The sequence below is a fragment of the Cricetulus griseus genome (genome assembly GCF_003668045.3).
Source record: "Cricetulus griseus strain 17A/GY chromosome 1 unlocalized genomic scaffold, alternate assembly CriGri-PICRH-1.0 chr1_0, whole genome shotgun sequence".
In the NCBI taxonomy this organism is placed as follows: Eukaryota; Metazoa; Chordata; class Mammalia; order Rodentia; family Cricetidae; genus Cricetulus; species Cricetulus griseus.
In genome coordinates, this window is record NW_023276806.1 from 234,433,870 (window position 1) to 234,447,718 (window position 13,849).

The window sequence follows — 13,849 nt, forward strand, 5'->3', positions numbered from 1 at the left end:
TGAAATACATTTTCATTCTTCCTTTAAACAACACAATTCCAGTTTCTCTAGACCTTGTCCTGGGGACTTAAATGTCTCTTGACACCATCAGATTCCTAGCCTCTAGCCTCAGCCAGAGAGTGATGTCAATATCCTCCTCGCACATGGAATAACACAAACTTTTGGAATATTAGTGTCACCAGAGCAGGTTGTGATCTTATAACCTCCAGCATTATGTGAGCCAAATCTAATCAATCTTTTCTTCTGTACACATCTAGCTAAATCCATCTATTGATTGCCTTCTGAAGTACCATCACCAATACAATGGTGATGAAACAGCTGGAATCCCATGCAGAAAAACATAGCTGGACACAGACCTTACAATCTTTGCAGCAGTTAATTCAAAATATATCATCGACCTAAATCCCAAATTCTGCTTCATGAAAGACACTGTGATGAGAATAATGTCAAATGACATAGTGAGAAAAATTATTTACACAGTATAAACCTCAACAAATATTAGTATAAAAATTACACACAAAAGTCTTAAAACTCAACAGGAAGAAAACTCCCAATTTTAATATTAGTCAAAGGCCTCAATGGACATTTCACCAAAGATAGGAGTGGGAGTAAATAGTTGCACATAAATATGTTCTACATCATGCCACCGGGAAAATGTATATAATACAACAATGTATACCATTATAGAATGCTAAGAATACCCCTGATCTTTCATAGTATGAAAGCTGGCATTGAATTAAGAGAAACCTCCATTCTTTGCTGGAAGAAATACCTTGTTTTAGAAGTCAAACTGAGAATTTATTAAAAAGTACCAAATTATTTCATCCACAAAATTCAATAATGTTGAACAATATTTATCTAAAAGAGGAGAATACATATATATATATATATATATATTGTATATAAAATTTGTAGACAATTTGTAAAACATAGAAATAGCCAGGATGAGATACAATACACCATTAAGCAAATGGTTGTTTACTCCCAAACAGTTGAGCATTATTTAGTTTTAAAAATAAAGGAGCTATAGAACCATGGACAAATCACATAGGAGTCCCAAATGCACATATTAAAAAGAACAGAGAGACTCATGCATGGAATTCTGGAGAGGTTAAACATAGAAACAATGAAAAGTAGAGTGATTATTAGATAATAGAAGAAACAAAGTATGACTAGGAAAGCAATGAGGGATTATGGACTCATACAGCCACACTATGACACTGCAAAAAGAGTGCATGCCACTGTATAATTGTCCACACAGAGAAAATGTAAAAATCAATAATAAACTCTAGTGTAAACTATCATATTTGTATGATAAGGATGCTTTGATGCATTTTTATCAGTTTAAGCAAATACATCATTGTGTTATGGGATGTCAGTTATAAAGTGCAATTGTGGAAATGGTAGTGCTTATAAGACCTCTAGGAAGTCCATTTAGTTTTGCTTTGAGCTTATCAAAATCTACTCTTAAATAATGTTGATTATTACATATCAACAGCTCATTTTGAGAAATGATTGCCACACAAGCATGAAGACTTCAATCATCAGCACTCAAGAAAAAATAAAATGTCTGAAGTTATGGAGACTTGTAATCCCAGTGCTAGGTAGGTAAAGACAAGGAGATCCCTGTGGGTGATCACCTGACAGCCATCCAACCCTAACCTCTTAACCCATGTTCCTGCCCCAAAAAGCAAGGTAAATCTGGACTGCATGTGTGTGTATACATGCATACAAACTTGTGTTGGCACACACACACACACACACACACACACACACACACACACACACACACACGTGCATGCACATGATCCATAAACATTTTATTAGATAGGCATAGCATTTGAGAAATCAAAGTTTTTTCAGCCAATCTGAAAAATATTAAAGTGTCTGAGGAAAACTGACCACATTGTTCATGGTTCCATTTATGGGAAATATGCAGAATAGGCCAATTTATGAAAGAAAAAATAGCTTAGTTCTTGTCAGAGGCCATAGATAGAAAGGAATTAAAATGACTGCCAAAGTCTATAAGTGTTACAAATTCACTAACAAAATTATATAGAAATACTTAAGAACTGCTGAATTGTATATTCCAAAGAATAACTAATGGTAAAAAATATGTCTTATTTCTTAGTAAAGCTATGATTTTAAAGACTGCATCAAGAACAAAAATATCTTCTTTGGTCACTAAATTGTCAGTCCTTATGGATAAATTGAAAGAGTTACAGATATCTAAAATAACAATTAAATATAAATAATGCTACAGACAAAATTTTAATGGAACTGGGAAGCATAAGAAATATATGAAAATGAATATAAAATATATGAATAATTTTGCTTATATGACACTGAACCTCACTAATAACACAGTTTTGCAGGAAAAGCAGGCACCAGTATTGGAAGTTGAACTTGAGTCGGAACAGGCAGTCTTTCAAATCTGCTGATGGCTCTTAAAGTCCTCCTAAAAACTCAGATATCTCAGCAAATAAATATCATCCTCATGGCATTACTTATAGGCACAAATAGATAATAAAAGGTAAAATATCTCATTAAAATATTGATTCCTCTAACATTTTTCTTCATTAGCCACCACAATAAGCAGAAAATGCAAATTATATATTCCAGGTAACTAAGGGTTCAAAACCACTCAGAAAACTACTTACAATAATTGTCCAGGAACAAGTAAAATTCTAACTACTGTGACCATAAATTTCTAGCTTCCATGTGCTTCCCCTGTTTTAGCACATGGGGAATCAGGATCCAGAGAACAGTGTTTTGTCACCCAGTTCAGGAATAACTAGGTTGGTGGTTTATGTTTACTATAAAAAATAACCCTTGTTATCAAAACAGGCTGAGTTAATATGTTGGCCATTTACCAACTTTATCATTACTACATTCAGGCAAGTAAGTGTTCCCAGGTAGAACTACAACTGACCAGACAAAGTAACCCACTCAATGTTATTGAAAATATACTAATATTTACATTATCCAGACATTTATTTTTCTATACTATGTTAAGTCATCCAGTAAGATTGAAGCCTGTGATATACACTTAGAGAATACACTTGCTTTTTTGTTGTTGTTGTTGTTGTTGTTGTTGTTGTTGTTTTGGGGGGGCGGGGGCGTTCCTAGGCAGGGTTTCTCTGTGGCTGTGGAGGCTGTCCTGGAACTAGCTCTTGTAGACCAAGCTGGTCTGAGAGTATACTGGTTTTAAGAGTGAATCTCTGGCCTTGGTGGCAGAACAGGATATAAATTAAAATCTCTAGTATCTATGATGAATTCTATAAGTGATATAATTACACAGTCTAGAGAAGAGCAGGCTAAACCTAATGAACAAGTAGATGCATGTGATGTTTCAAAATAATTTAGAATATTCTTTTTTTGTTTACAATAACAACTTGTTATTGTTTACAATGACACACATTCCCACTTTAGGTAAAAACAATTGCCATTCAAAGCCACATATATATTGTACATAGCAAAATGAAATCAGTGTCATTTTATCAAGTCTGATCACAAACTATTCATTTCTTTAAGTAGTTACATTATCCTTGAAATAATGTACTGTATGTTTACAGGTGCATAAAATAGAGTTTGAGAATCATTTGAAGGTTTGATACCATAGTAGTTTTTAATTAACACATTGACAAGTACCTCTTAAGTGATAAGTAGCAGGAACCATGGAGATGGCTCAGCAAATAAAAACACCACAGCCTAAATAGCCTGAGTTCCATCTCCAGACTCAAATAAGTCAGATGTGATCAGCCGGGCATTGGTGGCACACACCTTTAATCCCAGCACTCAGGAGGCAGAAGCAGGGGGATCTCTGTGAGTTCCAGGACAGCCTCCAAATCCACATAGAAACCCTGTCTTGAAAAAACCAAAAAAAAAAAGTCAGGTGTGAACAAGACCATCATTGTGTACATCTGACATTAGGAAATAACCTATAGCTGTGATATAATTACTTAATGAATTAAACTTCAAAATAATGTACCTAATGAATTAAACATCAAAATAATATAACATGCAAATTTGAGTAGAATTGTTGTTGTATTTTGCCAGAGATAATTTTTTTAGATGAAGGAACTAAAGATGCTATGATTTTGTAAATTTCAAAACGAAGGGAATGATCAGTATTCAAATTCAGACTGGGTTAGCTCTTCAGGTTTTCTCAAATGATGTTTATGTGGGCCCCTCTAGAGCAGATATGAATGGCTATAAAGATCTGGGAGGTAGAAAAAGAATCTAAACTTATGATAATAATAACTTTTAGCTTCTTCTGTGTAGCAAACTATCCCCAAATTTACAGACATAAAGTTTCACAAGAAGGACAAATTGAGTGTAGGTAAAGCTTTTTGCTGTTTTTTTCTAAGTCAGATGTGGTGACATGCATCAGGTGTCCAAAATCTCTTGCCGAAAGATGGGAAGCAGAAACAGGAGAATTGCCCAGAAGCTCATAGCCCAGCTAGCCAAATACTCAGAGAGTGGCAGAAAAAGAGAGACCCTGTCTCAAACAAAGTAGAAGGAGAGAACTCTGGAAAGATTATCTTTTAATCTCCATGTGTGTGTTTTAGCAGATGCATACCTGTGGTCTTAACACACACACACACACACACACACACACACACACACACACACACACACACACAGTAGGGAGCAATAATAAATAGAAAACTAAAAAAGAAATACATGGGAAAATTATATTACAAACATAAAAAATTAAAGTTGCTATAATGTCTGACTGAGAAAATACTTTTCAAGGAAGGCCTTACATATTTTATTTAAAAGGAAATGCATTAAAATATACAAGTTTAAAATAAAGAGTAATGTAGTAATGGAAAATTTAGCTAAATGAACATAGAGGGTGCATTTATATAAATTCTAACAATAACAATTAAAGAAAAAATATCATAAATTTGAGAATGAATGGGGGACACAGAAAGAGCTGTAAACAGGGGGGGGTAAATAATTTAGATACAGTACAATTGTATGAAGTTCACAAAAATATTTTAAAAAATTAAAGTTATTCCATAGGAAAATATAATGATGGGGATGTCCTTCTGTATGCCTTTAACATATGTTTCTCTTATTGGTTGATGAATAAAACACTGATTGGCCAGTATCCGGGCAGTAAGCATAGGTGGGGCTATGAGATGAGAGTTCTGGGGAGAGGACAAAGAGTGAGCCTTGAGGAGACTCCATGTAGCTACTGTGAAGATAGGAAATCCGACATTATCCAGTAAGATAAGGCCATGTAGAAATACATAGATTAGTAGTTAAGGGTTAGTAATTAAGAGAGAGCTAGAGGTAAGAAGCCTAAGTCATTGGCCAAAGTTTATAATTAATATATGCCTCTGTGTGTTTATTTGGGGTTAAACGGCAGGAGGACCAGGAGGGACAGAAACTCTATCTATAATACAAAAAATAATTAAATGATATTTTCACAGCATCTTTAAAAATGAGAATCTGTTTTAAATTAGTAATTTAAGTCTGATTATAAAATATTTAAGGATAATTCAAATGTGGGGAAAAGCAAATTTATGTAATACATGTTTTACCTTCAAGAGTAAAAATGTTCCACTTGAATAATTATGATTTTAAAACTATCACCAATTTTCCATTGTTTTAAATATTTACACAGAGTGCAGTTTAGTCATATTATTTACTTTAACTGGTGAAATATAAAGCAATGTCTATTTACCCACATAGAACACTAACAAAACAAGGACATGATTCCACCCAAGTATAGATGAGTGAACCAGTGAGTTTATTGGATATCTCTAAAGCATTCATATCTCTGAAGAGAAATTCCAGCCCATCATGACTGAGAATTCAGGTAATATGCATACCTGGGACTCCCGGTGTGAGTAAAAGGATACTTGGCAAATTGGAGTCATCATCACCTTCATCTTCATCATCTTCTCCTCCTCCACCTTCTTATTTTACATTCACACACAACTGTATTGTCACAACAAGCTATATACTTACATCAAGCAAAAGAGACCTTTATTTTAAATTTTCCTCTTTCTTGAAGTTGAGGAGCCAATTGTCAAGTACCCTATCCACTTTGGGGAGTGCAAAGGAGCCAGATCCAGCACACACTAATAAATCCAGAAAGCACATCAGCTGTGATTACTAAAGATTTGGGATTTTATAAATTATCCTTCAATAAAGTGACAAAATGGCTATTTTTGAAAGTCTTTATTAAAATGAGCATTTTGTATGCTTTATTGAAGTTTGGAGTCTTTTATCCCCAATAATATATTCCTTGCAAAGGGATACCATGAATCTTGTAAGTTTTAGAAGCTCCCTGGCACTTGTGAATTGATTAGTTCCTGAAACTTGGGAAGGGAAGGTTTCTCTTTACTTGCTGAGTCATAATGTGCCTCCCTCCTGTATGAAATATTTCAATGCTGAGGAAACAAGTCAAAACCTAGGAATGTATGATTTTTCTGATGTGCTCTTGGATTCTATTTGCCAGTATCTTATTGAGTATTTTTACATCAATGTTCATGAGGGAGATTGGCCTGTAGTTTTATATCTTAGTTGTGTCTTCGTGTGGTTTGGGCATCAAGGTAATTATAGCCTCATAAAAAGAGTTTAGCAATGATCCTTCTGCTTCTATTGTGTGGAATAATTTGAGGAGAATTGATATTACCTCTTCTTTGATTTTGGAAGAGGAGACTGCCAGCCTACAATGCCACCACCAGAGAGTCTGGGAAACAGGGAGGACCCTGAGAAAGACATGCTTGGTACCCTGGAGAAAGGGAACTGGACATTATCTCCTGAGCAAAATGGGAGCATGGGGAGGGGAGGGGGAACTGGGAGAAAAAGAGGGGGAGAAAAGGAGGGGGGCAGAGGACATGGGGGACAGGAAGATTTAGTAAGGGGAAGAATAGAGGAGAGCAAGATAAGAGATATAGTAACAGAGGGAGCCATTATAGTTTCAAAGGGAAATCTGGCACTTGGGAGATTTCCAGAGATCTACAAAGATGACACCAACTGGCAATCTAAGCAATAGTGGAGAGGCTATCTTAAATGCCCTTCCTGGATAATGAGATTGATGACTACCTTATATGCCATCCTAGAGCCTTCATCCAGTGGCTGATGGAAGCAGAGGCAGACACCCACAGCTAAACACTGAACTGAACTCCTGGAGTCCAGTTGCAGATTGGGAGGAGTGATGAGCAAATGGGTCAAAACCAGGCTAGTGAAACCCACAGAAACAGCTAACCTGAACAAAGGGGAGCTCATGGACCCCAGACTGATGGCTGAAAGGCCAGCATGGGACTGATCCAGACCCCCTTAACATGGGTGTCTGTGAGGAGGCCTTGGCAATCTATGGGGCCTTGTATAGTAGATCAGTATTTATCTCTAGTGCATGAATGGACTTTGGGAGCTTATTCCACATGGAGGGATGCTCCCTGAGCCTGGACACATGGGAGACAGCCTAGGCATTGCCTGAGATGATATGACAGACTTTGGAGATCACCCCATGGAGCGCCTCAACCTCTCTGGGGAGGGGAGGGGTGATGGGGTGAGGGATAGGGGAGTTAGTGGAGGGTGGGGGAGGAGGGAGGGAAAGGGAGCTGGGATTAACAAGTGAATCAAGCTTTGTTACTAATTTAAATAAAAAATAAATTATAAAAATTTAGGAATGTTGAATATTTCTAATAGCAGTATAAATAAATAAAATAAAATTTCAGACTCAATACTTATGTCATAAATATTGTCTGTGGTTCATGGCACAGAATGTGTTAAACTTTTCAAACATCAATTATCCTGAAGGTAAAACCTCTGACAAAATTTTGCATTGGCAAAACCTTCCTTGAATGGCTGACTTCTACATTTCTTTCATAACTGGAAGAAAACAAGCATGACTCTCTGTTAATACCTGAAAAGAGAATTTGCCCAAAAGCAATTGAGCTCACTTGCAATTATTCAAGTTGGAAAACATGGTGATAAGATTTCCAAACACTGGAAATTGTTGACAGCACATAAATTTTTAAGTTACATATATACATAAATAATATTATTATACAAGTACAAAATGTGATCTTAGTATTAAAGATATTAATAAGGCATTGATGCATTTTGTCTTTTCCAATTCATTTTTTCATTGCTGTTGTTTATTTCCTTTTTAATAAAATATGTCAATATACATATCTGGTGGGCTAGGAACTCTACACAGAGCAGGTGTGTCTTCCTTTTGCGGGTGTATTTCAGTTTCTTGGAGTCCAGGCATACACCATACCAGAGTTCAAGCTTTCATTACATTAAAGAAGATCTGTCTATTTAACGTAAGAGCTACTTGGTAATAAAATATCTTTTCTTCTATAATAAGTAACTAAATTCTTTTACATAATTTTTATTTTTTGATTATTAGATTGAAATGTATGGAAGAAAGCTAAGTGTAACTTATTATTACATATAAATACATTAATTATAGGAGGGCTTGACTATATTTATTTTCACTTCAAAACTCCTACAACCTAGTAAGATTCATCATTTAATATTCTTAATTCTTCAACTCACTAAGTTATTTTATCATATATACTTCTCACATCTTAAACTTCTATCCTTCCTTATGCAAGTCTAATTTTGTTATTTTATTTCATTTACTCTGTGTGTCTGGTTGCTTGTTTTTCTCTCAGACGTCGAATCCTTGTGCTATGAAATGTTTCTTCTATTGTGCCTTCTCTATCACTAAATTAACTTGAGTGTACTATGAAACTGGTCTTTAATTTACCTTCTGAAATAATTATTTGGCAATATATACACCCACATGTATTTTATAGTAAAACATACTAATAATACTAATGCTAATACTACAAATAATAATGAGGCCATGAATTTGAGATCTAATGAGAAGGGGACCACTATCAGCTGATAAACAAAACAACCATTCTAAAATTTACTCAAAACTGCTAGAATAGTAAACCTGAACATCTCCCAGAATGCAGAAAATTCATCACATTTGTGTAAATAAAAGCTGGAAGCATCTTGTTCTTCATTCTCCAGTTTGGGGTGTATATGCCTCATGACTCTAGAAAGTTTAGCTTTTCCTAGTAATAGATCTTATTTTCAAGGAAGGTTTCAGAAATGAACAAGGTCACTGAAGAACTCATTCCTAGAAACCAGGCAGATAACTCTAGTAATGTACGTCATGATTTGAGTTTTAACCCTTAATTATGAATCAAGTTGACCATCATTAATTCTATCAATATTGTGCTGATTGCTTTTTGTCAACTTGACACTCACCTAGACATACTGGGAAAAGAGAATCTCAATTTAGGAGTTGAATCCAAGGTGTAAGTTTGTGAGGCATTTTCTTTATTGTGATTGATGTGGGTGACCCAAGACTATGGTGGCAGGCACCACCACCTCTGCTCATGTGGTCTGGGTAGTATAAGAAAGAAAGTCAGTAAGCAACTTTCTTCCATGGTTCCTGAATTTGCTGCAGTGTCAGTGATGGGCTGTGGTAGGACTTGAAGAATTCTTTTCTTTAACAAAAATGTGGATATCTTTTTATTATGTTTTTTAAAGCTGTAGTGGTTAACCAAAAAATACCTAACTGAAAAACATGTATGTCATGGAAGCTTTCACCAGATTCATTAAAGCATTTAGTTCATTGAGAATGGTATCTTCTCAGAGACAATGAGATGGCTCAGCATGTAAAGGCATTTGTGACAAGCTAGATGACCAAGTGTGATAAAAAAAAAAAAAACTCACAAGGAGAAATCACAGGATTGACTCTCCAAAAGTTATCTTATGACCAGCAAACATAGCATAAGCATGCCTATAAATACATACCTAAATACATACATACATACATACATACATACATACATACATGTGTGCATATGCATACATTTACAAATGTAAAGGAGTGGTATGAACATATGAGTCTTCTGATAGTTTATTATTTAAATCAAGAAACAGTCACATAAAAAATCTTCCAAAATACAGAAATAAATTCAGAAGACTCTTATTTTGACTGGATGAGCATAATGTGATCTACTAAATAGGAGAACTAAAATAATATTCACAGTAACTCCTTTTAGCTGGTTAGTACATGGTGCCTTGTATTTCTTCCATTAAATAGAGTATCACAGAGGTACTTAAACTTTGAATTACACTTTGAATTCAACTATGAAAAATATTGTGAGACTGGCTGTGAATACATTCTTAATATGCAGCTTAGTTGTTGAAAAGTTAAGAGTTCAAGGGACAGCTTTCAGAATAAATTCTCAATGGATTTTTGAAAAAAGGAAAAAAATGAACATTTTGATACCGACCAACAGCAAATAAGGATTATTTTATTGCACACACACACACACACACACACACACACACACACACACACACCTGCTATTTGGATGTGAAGAAGAAAGAGGAAGCAAGGAATGGAGCACAGAGGAAACAGAGATGGAGCTCTGAAATGATCAAAGAGGAGATAAACCAATTGTTACTGTATGCTAGTTCCTCCCTTTAAAATCACTGTGAACCTTGGAAAACTGGGGGTGAGGTGGGGGTGGGTTGGGTCTAAGTGATATCTCTAGCAGAACCCTCAGTATACTTCATCCCTTACTCTTTTTAGAAGTCTTATTAGCACTGAAGTCAATTAACTGGCTTCAAGCTGACCATGCTCATGAGATGCTTCTAGAGGAAACTGATTCTGTTTTGCGTTTGCACCGCGTATCCAGCTTTCCAAGCCCTTTTCAAGAATTTCAGTATAATCTGTCTTGACTAAATTGTGTCTTTTCCATGAGGCAAGGAACAACCCCACGTAGTTCTGCCCCCTAATCCTGGACTGCTAACACCCCCTTTTCAGCCCTGAGGCTTCCTTCTACACTCCCTCTGGGAACCTAGTAGGCTCTGCACCAAATCTATTCTGCCCCTTCCTTTTTTTTTAAGTGGTGAAAGGCTGAGCACTCCCATGCGTGGTAAGTGGCCTGTCACTCTGTCCTGCTGTGCAGCTGTGATTGGCGGGAAGGACAAGTCCTCTGGCCCCTCCTCTGCCTGTCTTTGCCGCGCTCCATGGGTTTTTTTGTAAAGGTGGAGAGCGATATCCTGGCGCTTGGACCTGATGGAGCAGCATTCCCAATTTTGACTGCTTTTGTTCTTTCTCAACCGGTGGGCTCAGAGCCAAGAAAAAGCGAGTCCTTTCCTGCTGAAAAGCTTTGGGGAACTGTTGCTCAGGATCTAGGCACTCCTGACGCATCGTCTCCGTCTCACTCCATTCTATGGCTCCACTGTGAAATCACTTGCATGCACGTTTGTAGCCCTGCGAATCCCTCTGCTCACTGCTTGGAGGAGGGGTCCAGGAAAACATCAAGCGTTTGGAAGAGAGGGCTCTGGAGTACTGCAGGTGCTGTCTGAGGTGCTGAAACCTTCCAAGTGTTTGTCTCCACCAGCCCCAGAAGGGCTTAGATGGCACGTTTTTATTTCTGCCCTTCTGGTCCCTCATGCCTCAGATAAGACTCTTTTCAGGATCGTGAATATTGCTCCGTATCATGGCCCACGTGAGACACTTTCGGACACTAGTTTCTGGATTTTACTTCTGGGAAGCTGCACTGTTACTGAGGTAAGCCCCCATGCATTAACACTCTCATTAAGAGCTCAATAAGCCAAAGTATTAAGCTGCAACCACTTGTTAATTAGGAAGCTGAGAAATGCGCGATTGTTTATTGACTTACTGAAACTAGCCTTTAAATCATACTTTTCTGTCTAAAAGACCCTCGTAATCACTCTATTGAGACCTGTAGAAACATGTAATTTCCTGTTATTTTCACTGGATATATGTATTTAAGTAGCTGAACGTTTCCCACGTTACTGTTTAAAACCTAATGATTTAAAAAAAATAGACATTTTTCCTTCTCATGTATTTCCCTTAGATTATTCTTTGAAATGGTGAATTGTGTGTTCTGAATGTTAATTTATTTTTAAAAGTTACAAAATAATAAAAATTTAAAAGTGGGACATTATTAAATTAGAAAGAAAAATACACAACACAGGCATTTATTGATCAGAGAAATGTCGTTTTTAATATGTGCAGAGATTGCATTAAAATGGGGACTTTGAGGTACTTACTACTTTGCAATGACCTAATTCAATACATGAAAGCAAAATCATTAATAAATCATCAGATATGTTCTATGCCTACAGTTGTATTTCTGAAGCAAGCAGCATAAAAGGCCTATCAACTTGTAAAATTGTTGTGATATGACATTTTTTTACTATGTCCCAATCATGTTAGGTAGGCTTTCTACTTTACAGTTACTTAGAAGAGACTAATAGAAGCTAAGTGACAGTTCAGATAATTGAGAGCCCATTGTTAAGCAAATAATATATGAAAGCAAGTGCACATATAGATATTTAAACTAGCAACATAAATTTTATGTTATTATTGTCAGTTAATGACTGTTCTGGGAATTTTCACTTAATAAATGACAACCTTTTCAAGAGTGCCAAAGTTAAATAACTAGAACAACTGAGTTACTTAAGCATATACTGGTTTCCATCTGGTGTAAGAATTTTTCCTTATGCTAGTAAATCAATTTTTAATCTTTTGGGTACCTTAAAAAGTATGCCTCTCAAGAAGTGCCTTGTAGAAAGTCACATAGTTCTGACTTGCCTACATGTAATAGTTGAAATGATTGAGAAGAAAGTTACATTTTGTCCAAATGTTGACTGCCTTCTCTATTGAAGGCTTGAAGCATTTCAGATCAGAGTATTCTCAAAGGAAAGTGTTTTAATATGATTTTATAAATTTGTAACTTTCAACTGACAGAGATTTTATATGTAGGGAGCAAATCAAAAGTATATAGAGTTTTCATGTATATGAAAATTTTATGGGAAGTTATAAAAAGTTCAGATTACAATAAACTGATCAATTTTCCATGATATTTTTTACTATAGTCATTTACAATATTTACATCAAAAGTGATTACATGTATCTTTTAAGAAAAGAATAAAGTCTTTATTGATGCATATTGAAGATCAGTAATTAAGACATGTTAACCAATGAACAAAAATGTGTATAATGTCAATTCATAATAATATTTTAATGTAACTAAATATAAACTCTTCATCATTGCACCCTCAGATTTGTGATATGTTTTTCTGAAATTTGCAAAATGCCAATATGATAATTATAATTGATATTCAATAGCATTAAATAATTAACAAAGGTAAAAGAGCAATCCAATCACAAGTCCTTAGGAAAAAAAAAGACTTCCCCAATAAAGAGCTTATTTCATACTTATACACTTAACTTTTTTCTTTCAAAAGTCAGGGAAAACTTACTTCTTTATCCTAAACTGGAATCAGATGAGAGTGAGTCATTGTACTGTGAAAATTTTAATAACATATGAAAAATAACTATTTTCACTCCCAGTGATAGTCCTTGAAAGAGAATTTTCATGGGAATGAAAGACCACCTTACCGAAAATAATGTATCAATGTCTTCATGGAAGTTATTCTTTGTTAATTAAATCTATTTATGATATATTAATAGAAAAGGAAAAGTAAAGATATCGACTTGAACATAGAAACAAGAACAGCAATCAAACATCAAAATCATTTATAATGTTCTGGTTCAAATAATTATTACAGGTTTTTAAGGTATTAAAGTTTAATTTATACAGATTTCCAAAATAGACACACACATAAAACTTGGTTAAATTTTTCATAATGGTAACATACCAAGATGATGAAATTACAGACCAAGAATTAGAAATATCAACCAATACCACATAGGTGCACACCCCAAATACCACCTCTACCTCCTTTCAAAAACATCACCTTTCTCAAATGCTATTCAATATCCTAATTTATGCCACAAATGTTT

General features: G+C 35.3%; 1 protein-coding gene across 2 annotated transcripts in view; it reads left to right on the forward strand.

The window, feature by feature from the left end:
- The first annotated feature begins 11,498 nt into the window (after positions 1-11,498).
- The window catches only part of Glra3 (glycine receptor alpha 3), a 137,897-nt gene continuing 135,546 nt past the window's right edge, over positions 11,499-13,849 (forward strand). Inside the window, exon 1 of one of the 2 annotated variants that reach the window (XM_035451293.1) lies at positions 11,499-11,584. In XM_035451293.1, the coding sequence (XP_035307184.1) occupies positions 11,514-11,584 (71 nt within the window). In that variant the 5' untranslated portion in view covers positions 11,499-11,513. The remainder of the gene's footprint in view (positions 11,585-13,849) is intronic. The other variant, XM_027394105.2, reaches the window with a different exon arrangement.